The sequence below is a fragment of the Phacochoerus africanus genome, chromosome 5 (assembly GCF_016906955.1).
Source record: "Phacochoerus africanus isolate WHEZ1 chromosome 5, ROS_Pafr_v1, whole genome shotgun sequence".
NCBI lineage: Eukaryota > Metazoa > Chordata > Mammalia > Artiodactyla > Suidae > Phacochoerus > Phacochoerus africanus.
The window spans coordinates 105814192-105827373 of NC_062548.1; the positions used below are offsets into that span (position 1 = coordinate 105814192).

At 37.1% G+C, this 13182-nt stretch overlaps 1 protein-coding gene across 5 annotated transcripts in view; it reads left to right on the forward strand.

The window, feature by feature from the left end:
• The window catches only part of SOS1 (SOS Ras/Rac guanine nucleotide exchange factor 1), a 156913-nt gene that overhangs the window by 84486 nt on the left and 59245 nt on the right, over window positions 1–13182 (forward strand). For all 5 annotated transcript variants that reach the window (XR_007135150.1, XM_047782234.1, XM_047782232.1 and 2 more), the window contains 2 exons: window positions 9244–9354; window positions 9429–9527. Coding sequence is in view for 4 of the 5 variants with exons in the window: in XM_047782234.1 (XP_047638190.1) it covers window positions 9244–9354; window positions 9429–9527 (210 nt within the window). In the remaining variant the exon portion in view is untranslated. The remainder of the gene's footprint in view (window positions 1–9243; window positions 9355–9428; window positions 9528–13182) is intronic.

A 13182-nucleotide genomic window follows, 5' to 3' on the forward strand; every position in this document is an offset into this window, starting at 1 on the left:
ACAGTGAAAATTTCAAAATACTTAAAACTGAACAAAAGTGAAAAAGTACTATGTAAACAAACTCTGTAAGATGAAGCTAAAGCAATGCATAAAGAGAAACTTACAATTTTAGACAAGTATTTTTGAAAGTAGAAATAACTAAAAATAAATGAGTAAAGGTTTCAACCTAGGAAACAGGAAAGATAAGGTAAATTTGAGAGACAATAATAATAGAAACAACAGAAAGGAGGTAATAGAAGAACAGAATTAATGAACTAGATAGCATACAGTAGATATTTCAAAACTTCTGGTAATGTTGATCAAAAGAAAAAAGGAAAAGTGTAAATATTAGGAACAAAGTGTTATAACTACAGATTGCAATTTTTATTTTTTTATTCTTATTTTTGCTTTTTTGTCTTTAGGGCTGCACCCACAGCAAATGAAGGTTCCCAGGTTAGGGATCAAATCAGAGTTATAGCTGCAGCCTACACCCTAGCCACAGCAACTTGGGATCCAAGCCGAGTGTGCAGCCTACACCATAGCTCACAGCAAAGCCAGATCCTTAACCCACTGAGCAAGTCCAGGGATAGAACCTGCATCCTCATGGATGCTAGTCAGATTCATTTCTGCTGAGCCATGATCGGAGCTCCAGATGGCAAATTTTGAAATCATGTAGGAATACTAAGATGCACTTAAAAATTTTGAGAACTTGGATGGAATGATTAACTTTAAAAAAAAATTTTAAATAGGAAAACTGACCTAAGAAACATATATCCTAATTAAATTAAAAACCATTAAACATTAAAATATCAATTCTGTGTTTCAACAAATGACTTGAGGCATACATTGGTGCTACGAGTTTTACCAGTCTTCAAGAAACAGTTAATCTTACTCTTAAAAATTGTCCCCTGCAAAAGGCTCCACTCAGTTTAGAACTATAGGAGTTCCTCTTGTGGCTCAGCAAATTAAGAACTTGACTAGTATCCATGAGGATGCAGGTTCAGCCCCTGGCCTTACTCATTGGTTTAAGGATTCAGGGTTGCTGCAAACTCCAGTGTAGGTCGCAGACGCGGCTTGGATCCTGTATTTCTGTGGCTGAGGTGTAAGCCAGCAGTTGCAGCTCTGATTTGACCTCTAGCCTGGGAACTTCCATATACTGCAGGCATGGCACTAAAAAGCAAAAAGGAAAAGTGGAAAAGAAAGAAAATCAGGGAGTTCCCGTCGTGGTGCAGTGGTTAACGAATCCGACTGGGAACCATGAGGTGGTGGATTCGGTCCCTGCCCTTGCTCAGTGGGTTAAGGATCTGGCGTTGCCGTGAGCTGTGTTGTAGGTCGCAGATGCGGCTCGGATCCCACGTTGTTGTGGCTCTGGCGTAGGCCAGTGGCTCCAGCTCCAATTCGACCCCTGGCCTGGGAACCTCCATATGCCGCGGGAGCGGCCCAAGAAATAGCTAAAAAAAGACAAAAAAAGAAAGAAAATCATAAAATAGATTCATAAGGGATGATCAAAAATAGGGACACACTAGAACAAACAATCCAAAAAATTTTAGGGAACCATAAAAGGCCCAGAATTGCGAAGGCAATCCTGAGGGAAAAAAACCAAGCAGGAGGCATAACTCCCCCAGACTTCAAACAATATTACAAAGCTACAGTAATCAAGATAGTGTGGTATTGGTACAAAGACATATGGACCAATGGAACAGAATAGAGAACCCAGAAATAAACCCAGACACCTATAGTCCATTAATCTTAGGCAGAGGAGAAATTAGTATAAAATGGGGAAAAGACAGTCTCTTCAGCAAGTGGTGCTGGAAAAACAGGACAGCTGCCTGTAAATCAATGAAACCAGAATACCCCCTCACACCATGCACAAAAATTAACTCAAAAATGGCTTAAAGACTTTAACATAAGACACCATAAAACCCCTAGAAGCGAACATAGGCAAAACATTCTCTGACATCAACTGTACAAATATTTTCTTAGGTCAGTCTCCCAAGGCAGTAGAAATAAAAACAAAAATAAACCAATGAGACCTAATGAAATTTTACAAGCTTTTGCACAGCAAAGAAAACCATTAAAAAAATGAAAAGACAGTCTAAAGAATGGGAGAAAATGGTTGCAAATGATGCAGTTGACAAGGGCTGAATCTCCAAAATGTACAAAGAATTCAACAACAACAAAAAAACCCAATTGAAAGATGGACAGAAGAGCTACAGAGACATTTCTCCAAAGAAGACATATGGACGGCAAACAGGCATATGAAAAAATGCTCTATATCACTAATTACTAGATAAATGCAGTCACAACTACAATGAAGTACTACCTCACCCTGATCAAAATGGCTGCAATGAATAAGTCTACCAATAACAAATTCTGGAGAGGGTGTGGAGAAAAGGGAACCCTCCTTCACTGTTGGTGGGAATGTAAATTGGTACAACCACTGTGGAAAACAGTATGGAGGTACCTCAGAAAACTAAATATAGAACTACTGTATGATCCAGCAATCCCATCCCTGGGCATCTATCCAGAGAAAACTTTCATTCAAAAAGATACATGCACCCTATGCTCATTGCAGCACTGGTCACGATTGTCAAGACGTGGAACCAACCTAAATGTCCATCAGCAGATGAATGTATTAAGAAGATGTGGTGCATATACACAATGGAATACTAGTCAGCCATAAAAAAGAAAGAAATAGGAGTTACCATTATGGCTCAGAAGAAAGGAATCTGACTAGTATTCATGAAGAAGTGGATTTGATTTCTGGCCTCACTCAGTGGGTTAAGGATCCGGCGTTGCTGTGAGCTGTGGTATAGGTCACAGACGCAGCTTGGATCCCACATCATTGTGTCTGTGGTGTAGGGCGGTAGCTGCAGCTCCAATTTGACCCCTAGTCTGGGAACTTCCATATGCCTTGGATGTGGTCCTAAAAAGTAAAAAAAAAAATTTAAAAAGAAATAATAACCATTTGCAGCAACATGGATGCAACTAGAGATTCTCATACTAAGTGAAGTCAGTCAGAAAGAGAAAGACAAATACCATATGATTTCACTTATTTGTAGGATCTAAAATATGGTGCAGATGAACTTATCTACAGAACAGAAACAGACTTAACAGGAGAACAAATTTGTGGTTACTGAGGAGGAGGGAGTAGGCTGGGAAGAAGAGCTAAATAGACATTTAGCTATTGGAGTTTTGGGTTAGTCAGTGCAAACTATTACATTTAGAATGGATGAGCAATGAGGTCCTACTGTTAAGCACAGGGACTATATCCAATTACTTGTGATAGAACGTGATGGAAGATAATATGCAAAAAAGATACATATATATATGTATGTGTGACTGGGTCACTGCTATATAGCAGAAATTGACGGAACATTGTAAATCAACTCTAATTTTTTAAAAATAGGGACACAAAAAGGAACTCAGTTTATCAGGATTATGTAATATTATCAAAACTGGATAAGAGTAATACAAGAAAAAATATGAACAACCCTCACATATTGGCAAAAATGGCAAAGTTCATTCACCAGTTTATAATACAGTATAACACTGTAACTAGTATGATATATCTTAGGAAGTTTTCTCTTAAGCAGTTTAAAATTTTAAGAAAGTTAATGTAATATTTCACATTAACATTAAAATCTCAACAAATAAAAAACATAAAGTTAAACATCCTTTCAGGAATTTCTTTTGAGCAAAGTAGAAGTAGATAGGACTTTTCTTGATCTCTTAAAGGATGTCTATCAAAAGCTATAAAAGCTGTACTTAATGACTAAGCTGTAGGAGAATGCCATCAGGACTACTAATTTAGCACTCTAATAGAGGTACTAGTCAAAAAACAATAGGAGAGACAAAACTGTCCTATTTGTAGTCAACATGGTGTCTATATAGCAATCTAAGAAAATTTATACAGTATTGGAACTTGTTAGGCAAGTTTAGTATAGTTGCCAGATAAAAGATGGAACAGATAAAAATTGGTGGCATTTTGAGTTCCCTGGTGGCTTAGTGGTTAAGGATTTGGTGTTGTCACTGCTGTGGCTTGGGTTTACTCCTGTGACTCAGATTTGATCCTTGGCCTGGGAACTTATACATGCCACAGGAAGAGTCAAAAAGCAATAATGGGGAGTTCCCATTATGGTGCAGCAGAAACAAATCTGACTAGGAACCATGAGGTTGTGGGTTTGATCCCTGGCCTTGCTCAGTGGGTTAAAGATCCAGCGTTGCCATGAGCTGTGGTGTAGGTCGCAGACAGCTCAGATCCTGCATTGCTGTGGCTGTGGCATAGGCTGGCAGCTACAGCCCCAGTTTGACCCCTAGTCTGGGAACCTCCATATGCCGCAGGTGCGGCCCTAAAAAGACAAAAGACAATAATAATAATAATAATAACAATTGATAGCATTACTATGCTCAGTTCCAACCCATTGAATGTATAATATTAAAGGAGAAAATCTCCATTCTCTATAGAAACAAAACTGAAAGGTATTCAGAAATAATCCCAATAAACATGTGCAAAACATTTAAGAAAATCGTAAAATAATTAGATTCCTAAGAAAGATGTGGATAAATGGAAATACATTCCATTTTCATGGATGGAAAGACTCAGTATTGTATTGATGCCACTGTCCTCAAATAATCTGTAAATCCAGTACATAGCAAGCTGATCCTAAAATTCACTTGGAAGAGTGAAGGGATAAAAATAATAATTTTGAGACAACAAGGCCCAATAGCATCGAGAACTATATTCAATATCCTTTAATAAACCATAATGGAAAAAGAAAAAAAAAAAACAATTTTGAGGAATAACAAGTCGAGAGCACTTGTCCTACTAGATTTTAAGACGTATTACAAAACCAGAGTAAATAAGAGAATAGTATTGACAATTAGTGGAACAGAATAGAGTGCTCTGAAAAAAAATGTGCATACACACGTGATATGTGACAGAGATTACATTTTAATCTATAGAGAAAGAACAAACTAATAAATGATGCTGGGTCAAAATTGGTTGTCCATATGGAAACTTAGCTCACATCATACACAAAATTTCTCAATAGCTTAAATCTAAAAATGAAAAGCAAAACTTTAGAAATTCAGAAGAAAATACAGAAGAACATATGTATCACTTGAAGTAAGAAGGTTTTCTTAAAAAACAGAAAAAAAGAACACATAGTGTAAATCATAAAAGAAGATATTAAAACTTTAAAACATATTCACAAAAAAACACATGAAGTTATGAGAAGCACAAAAGAAAGAACCCCTTACCTAATGCCATATAAACATAAACTCAAAATGGATCAGAGACCTTATGTAAGAGCTAAAATTAGCAAACTCATAGACCTTGGCTTTGTAAAGGATTCTTAGATATGACGCCAATAGCGTGAGTTACAAAAGAAAAAATTCTAATTTAGACTTAAAATTAAAAACTTTGGTGCTTCAAAAGGCATAAAAGTAAAAAGACAGCATATGGAATAGGAGAAAATACTTGTGGTCATCTATCCAATAATATCTGATACACACCGATATATTCAGTGTATATAAAGAACTCTTACAAAAAGGCAAACACCCCGGTTTTAAAATGGGCAAAGAATTTGAATAGAAATTCTCCAAAAAAGTCTCCAGATGGCCAAAAGCACATGAAAAGATGCTTAGAATCTTTAGTCATAAGTGAAATGCAAATCAAAACCATTATAAAATAACACTTCACACTCACTAAGATGGCTAGAATTTAGAAAAAGGGGAGGAACGGGGGGATAGCAAGTGTTGAGGATGTGGAGAAATTGTTACCTTCATACTTTGCTGGTGGGAATGTAAAATGGTACAATTGCTATAGAAAACAATTTGACAGTTCCTTAAAAAGTTAAGGAATTACCATATGATCTAGCAATTCCAAAAGGCTGCATACTGTATAATTCCTTTTATATGATTTTCATGAAATGAAAAACTATTGAGATGCAGAACACATTAGTGGTTGCTGGGTGTTAAAGAGGTGGCCTTGATGGGAGGGAGGCTATAAAAGGGCAACAAGAGAGATACTTGTGGTGAATGGCTGGGTTGTGATATCGCACTGTATTGTACTATTGCAAGAAGTTACCACTCGGGGGAATTGGGTAGTGTGCATACAGAATCTTTCCATGTTACTTCTTACAACTGCCTGTGAACCTAAATTATCTTTTGCCTAAACAAAGATATATAGTAGAATATTATATAGAGTGAAATAAATAAACTGTAAGGAACTATATGAATCAAATTGGATAAATCTTTAAAATAACTTTTTGGTTTTTTATGTGATAAAAAAAACAGAATTTATCACATCTGTAGTTGTATAATGATCATAACAATCCAGTTTCACAGGATTTCCATCCCATAACCCAAGTACATCCCCCCACCCTCCAAATTGTCTCCTCCAGAGATAAGTTTTTCAATATCTGTGAGTCATCATCTGTTCTGCAAAGAAGTTCAGTATGTTCTTTTTTCAGATTCCACATGTCAGTGAAAGCATTTGATATTGGTGTCTCATTGTATGGCTGACTTCACTTAGCGTGATAATTTCTAGGTCCATTCATGTTGCTAAAAATGCTGGTATTAAATAACTTTGTAAAAACCAAATTGCAGAAGAATACACTGTTGGTGTATGTTTACATTATGACATTTATGTTGAATTTGAGACCATTGCTTTGTCTTTTGATACATTTATAATTATGATATAAACACATACTTGGAAATTATAAAAATCAAATTCAGAACAGTGATTTCCCCTGGAGATAAGCAGGAGCAGAAATTATCTTCTGAAAGGCAGCCTAGAAGGATTAAATATCTGTGTTGTTTTATTCCTTTTAAAAAAGCTGAAGTATTATAAAATGTTGAGCTTTTTTGAGCTAGATGGTGAATATAGATATGCTGTCCTCTGTACTTTGCTATGTTTAGAATAGTGTGTATTTTTAAATTTTTTTTTTTTTGTCTTTTTGTTGTTGTTGTTGTTGTTGTTGTTGCTATTTCTTGGGCCGCTCCTGCAGCATATGGAGGTTCCCAGGCTAGGGATTGAATCAGAGCTGTAGCCACCGGCCTACGCCAGAGCCACAGCAACTCGGTATCCGAGCCGCGTCTGCAACCTACACCACAGCTCACGGCAACGCCGGATCGTTAACCCACTGAGCAAGGGCAGGGACCGAACCCACAACCTCATGGTTCCTAGTCGGATTCGCTAACCACTGCGCCACGACGGGAACTCCTGTATTTTTAAATTGTTAATACACAATTGTGATAGATTTATTGATAATTTTTAATGCATATTATAAGTATTGCATTTAACTAGTTAGGAGATCATACTATCACCTATTAACTTATACATGAGTTTTTAGAATGCTTGCCCTTGTACAAATTTATCCTCAAGAATAAAAACTATGAAAGCTTGGATTCCCAGTTACTTGTCACTTTTTCTGTCTTGAAATTAGCTATTTTAGAATGATAATACTAGATACCATTTATTCAGTGTTTACTATGTGTATATACTATTATAAGAAGTTTACATATGATATCTCATTTTCTAAAAACAACTCCTTGAAGTAGGTATTATCCACATTTTCCAGTGAGGAAACTTGGCTAAGAGTAAATAGTTTGTAAAAGATCACAAAGTTAGTAAGTAGTACCATCAGAAGTGGAACCTGGTTCTCTATGACTCTATAAAGTTAAGCTTTTAAGCCATTACACTGTGTAGCCTTTATAATTGTCATAAAAATTCTGTAATAGTTTGGAAAGGGAGGAAGGCAAACATCTACTCTGTATGATAAGTTTAAGAATTCAAGAGACTTAAAATATAAGCGTCTAATCACATTTTTACTCCTTTTTTCTCCAGTCCACTCTATTCCTGACTCCCTCCTATTGTTGTTGAAAACCTACTATCCATCCCTGTAAAATCTACAATGTACTGCAATTTCCATTGATATATTATTATAGAAATTTTCAGTTGAGAAAACATTTGAAGGAATTGAAATGGTTCAGGGATTAGGGTGACTTGTAACTTCATATCCCATATTTCATTTTACAAAGAACAGAATTCAAGTCTTTGATTTACGATTTTGTGTTTCTGTTACTCAGTTTTTCCTTAAAAAAGCAATCAGAAACAACAATTTAAAAATAAACATAAATTCCGTCATTCACTTTTAAATCCATCTTCTTCTGTCCTCCACTAGATGTCCTCTTCCTCTTTCTAGAATTACCCTTCGTAGAAATGAACTCTTGCTAGAATCTCAAACACCATTTTCATAATAGTTTTGAGGTTTTTTTGTTTTTTAATTATTACCTGGAATAGGGCAAAGGATGGAAGAGAGTAGAGATCCTACCTCCTGATAAAATCTTGTTAAAATCATGACACCTACTCTCTTTTTCCTCAGGAATCTTGAAAACCAGTAGATTATAACCATTAAATTTGTTTTAGTTTCTTTTTTTTTGTCTTTTGTCTTTTTGTTGTTGTTGTTGTTGTTGTTGCTATTTCTTGGGCCGCTTCCACGGCATATGGAGGTTCCCAGGCCAGAGGTTGAATCGGAGCTGTAGCCACCAGCCTACGCCAGAGCCACAGCAATGCGGGATCCGAGCCGCGTCTGCAACCTACACCACAGCTCACGGCAACGCCGGATCGTTAACCCACTGAGCAAGGGCAGGGACCGAACCCGCAACCTCATGGTTCCTAGTCGGATTCGTTAACCACTGCGCCATGACGGGAACTCCATAACCATTAAATTTGTTAATGATTGATGATGGTAAAATTTTTTTTGACAGTTTGCATTAAATTGTTTGTTTCATGGAAAGAGTAAGTTTTAGATGAATATGAAATTCAGTCTATCACTAAAAAATAACCATGAGACTATGAATGGCCGGCACCAGTATTCTAAGTGTTTATATTTTACCTTGTTATAGATATCTGTGTTCTTTATTATTATTCAGGCTAAACTTTGTTTTTCAGAAGGTTCCCCCATTCTTATGACCATGTTAATTGATAATAATTTACTGAAATTCTTTCATGAGAGGTGTAATAACATAACAATCCCATTACTCGCCAGAAAGAATTGATTTAGCCTCTCACTTGAGAATATTGTTTATTTTTATTAAACTTAATAGCCATTTATTTTGTTTAGAGACCTTAAATATATAATTGTGCAGGCATAGATGTGCCCATAATTTAATTTTTCTGTGTTTACGATGGGAGGTTATTTAAACACTTTACCTTGGAGAAAGATTATTTATGTTTTACCTTCTTTATTTTCTAAGGAACTGGCATTTGACCCATATGAATCATATGCTCGAGATATTTTACGACCTGGTTTTCATGATCATTTCCTTAGTCAGTTATCAAAGCCTGGAGCGGCACTTTATTTACAGGTATAGTAATTTTTAGATGGAGATATATGATATCTGAAAAGTAAACTTAAAAATTAAATCACTTTGTTTTCTAGTCAATAGGCGAAGGTTTCAAAGAAGCTGTTCAGTATGTTTTACCCCGGCTGCTTCTAGCTCCTGTTTACCACTGTCTACATTACTTCGAACTTTTGAAGGTAAGAAAACTCTCACTGCTACTAAAATAGTTTAATATGATGAAGTTTTTTACCAGTTCATTTGTGAATTATTATATGAGTGCTCATGACTATTTCTGTATCTATTTTCTGTTTTTAATTAACAAGCAAATGTGAATCTGCAAAAGAGTGGCATATTTTCTCCAGTTTTAGTAGTGACTTTTAAAGTAATCATCAGTTTTTTTTTATCTTATGTCCTTACTTTTTGTTTATGTGGTCGACTGTTTGGAAACAACCTTGGATTTATGCATTCAGTCTCCATTTGGGGACCTCATCGGATTCAGGGACTTAGAAGAGGGACCACATGTGGGGAATAAGGGCAAAGTAATGGGAAAGGTTAATCACCTAATTTTTGTAGCTCCGGTTTGCAACTGTCTCTGTATAACTGCTTTTTTTTTTTTTTTTAAGGGCCACACCCATGGCTTATCGAGGTTCCCAGGCTAGGGGTCAAATCAGAGCTACAGCTGCCGGCCTACACCACAGCCACAGCAATGCAGGATCCAAGCCGCGTCTGTGACCTACACCACAGCTCACAGCAATGCCAGATCCTTAACCCACTGAGCAAAGCCAGGGATCGAACTTGCAACCTCATGGTTCCTAGACGGATTCATTTCTGCTATGCCATGACGGGAACTCCTTTTTTTTTTTTTTCTTTTTGCATAACTGCTTTTTATTACTTTAGAAATTTCCCATTTGCATACAGTTCAAAGTACTCAATTTAAAAAGCACTTACCAGGAGTTCCTGTTGTAGCTTAGCAGTAATGAACCTGACTAGTATCCATAAGAATGCAGGTTTGATCCCCGGTTTCGCTCAGTGGGTTAAGGATTCAGTGTTGCTGTGAGCTGTGGTATAGGTCGCAGACGTGCCTTGGATCCTGCGTTGCTGTGGTGTATGTCAGCAGCTGTAGCTCCAATTTGAGCCCTAGCCTGGGAACTTCCATATGCCACAGGTACAGCCCTAAAAAAAAAAGCATGGAGTTCCCATCATGGTGCAGTGGTGAGCAAATCTGACTAGGAACCATGAGGTTGCGGGTTCGGTCCCTGCCCTTGCTCAGTGGGTTAAGGATCCTGTGTTGCCGTTGAGATGTGGTATAGGTTGCAGGCGTGGCTCGGATCCTGCGCTGTTGTGGCTCTGGCGTAGGCTGCGGCTACAGCTCCAATTGGACCCCTGGCCGGGGAACCTACATATGCCGAGGGTGTGGCCCTAAAAAGACCAAAAAAAAAAAAAAAAAAGAACTAACCAAGAATTCCTTGGTGGCCTAGCAGGTTAAGGATCCAGCATTGTCACTGCTGTGGCTTGGTCCAGGGTTGTGGTATGTGTTTAATCCTTGGCCTGGGAACTTCCACATACCATGGGAGCAGCCAAAAAAAAAATTTTTTTTTTAAATTTTAAAAAGTTAAAAGCGGAGTTCCCATCGTGGCGCAGTGGTTAAGGAATCCGACTAGGAACCATGAGGTTGCGGGTTCGGTCCCTGCCCTTGCTCAGTGGGTTGACGATCCGGCATTGCCATGAGCTGTGGTGTAGGTTGCAGACGCGACTCGGATCCTGCATTGCTGTGGTTCTGGCGTAGGCCGGTGGCTACAGCTCCGATTCAACCCCTAGCCTGGGAACCTCCATATGCCACGGGAGCGGCCCAAGAAATAGAAAAAAGACCAAAAAAAAAAAAAGTTAAAAGTACTTACCAAAAAGAAAGAGTTTTGCTTTTTTCCCCTTTTCCTATTATGCAGTGAAATTAAGGGAAAAAAGAACCTTCGTCTTTATAAATTATAGTTCAATAGTGTAGCTCAACATGATTTACTTATAAATATCTTATGTATACTTATGCTGTCTACTTTGCATTATGGATAACGTATCCTAAAAAACACCAAATTTTTTTCAAATATGTTAAATAATGGGTGACATAATAAAGATAGTCTGTTTAACTTTGATGAACTAGCACCATAAAGACAAAATAAGATATGCATTAACACTATTATTTCTTTAGCTTTTAAAAGAATTTTTATTAAAAACTTTTTTTTTTGTCTTTTGTCTTTTTTGTTGTTGTTGTTGTTGCTGTTTCTTGGGCCGCTCCCGCGGCATATGGAGGTTCCCAGGCTAGGGGTTGAATCGGAGCTGTAGCCACCGGCCTACGCCAGAGCCACAGCAACGCAGGATCCAAGCCTCGTCTGCAACCTTACACCACAGCTCACGGCAACGCCGGATCGTTAACCCACTGAGCAAGGGCAGGGACCGAACCCGCAACCTCATGGTTCCTAGTCGGATTCGTTAACCACTGCGCCATGACGGGAACTCCTAAAAACTTTAATACCATGAGTTTGTTATGGAAATTATTACTAGAAATCAGATTTATAGGTTGCAAGAGTACATTGGTGAAATGGACTCTATAATGAATCAGTGAATGAATAGAAAACCTCTGAATTTAGTAAATTGGAGAAACTCTCATCCTTATATTTTCCTTCCATTTTCCCAGGTTTCTCTACGTTGTAATAATTTGCAGTTCTGTTAGGTTTTCAAGTAGGAGTGTTTGAATTAGGAAGACTAAGGAAGTTACTCACCAGGCAGAATTGCAGAGCTCTTAGCTCTCTGTTCTAGGCTGCAATCAGAATACCATTTATGGTCTTTGGTAATATAGGATAATTATTTTAAGAGAATAATCAAGAGGAAGCATTTGTGTGTAAAATCATTCTTTATAAAGAATTCATTATGACAGACCATAATCTCAGAAGGGGACATTTGCAAACAAGTTCATTATATAGAAGTTCCCATTGTGACACAACGGAAGCAAATCTGACTAGTATCCATGAGGATGCAGGCCATGCTCAGTGTGTTGGGGGTCTGGTGTTTCTGTGAGCTGTGGTGTAGGTCACAGGTGCAGCTTAGATCCCGAGTTGCTGTTGCTGTGGTGTAGGCTGGCAGCTACAGCTCCAATTCAACCCCTAGCCTAGGAACCTCCATATGCTGTGAATGCAGCCCTAAAAAGCAAAAAAAAAAAAAAAAGTTTATTATATAGACTCCTTCATAATGGTATAATGGGATTTTAAATCTGAAACTGGAATGAAATTCTGAAGAATTAAAGACCATATGATACCTTGAAATACCCATTAACTAATAAGGAAGAACAGATAGCTTTGATGAGGTTCAGAAGGCTGTAAAACCTAACCATTTCAATAATATAAGAAAAATTATTTACTACCTCAAGTATAAACAATTAAATTTCTTTAAATTGTAAGTTACAGTTTTAGAAATTTTATTTTATAGTGTATCAAACATAAATTTAAAAGATTTCCACTGGTAAGCATGTGTATTCCTAGTTAATATTACTGCCTAAATTTCATTGCAAAATTAGCAGTATTTCTTTGTATTTTTCATTCCCTTGGCACTAATGTACTATTAGTGTTTATTGTATTTAATTTGTGTTGGTATGTTGCTTAAGTAGTTTCATTGAGCAGTATTTTCAAAGTATATTCTATGGAATGCTAGTCCCATGAGATACTCTAATTAAAAGTTTTGGGGAAAATTCAGTGGTCAAATATATTTGAGAAACACTGTGTCCTTAATTATACTTCAATAAGTTTTCAGTGTACATTAGAATATTAAAGGCTTTATGGAATTGTGCACTAAAGCAGTTTAATTTCC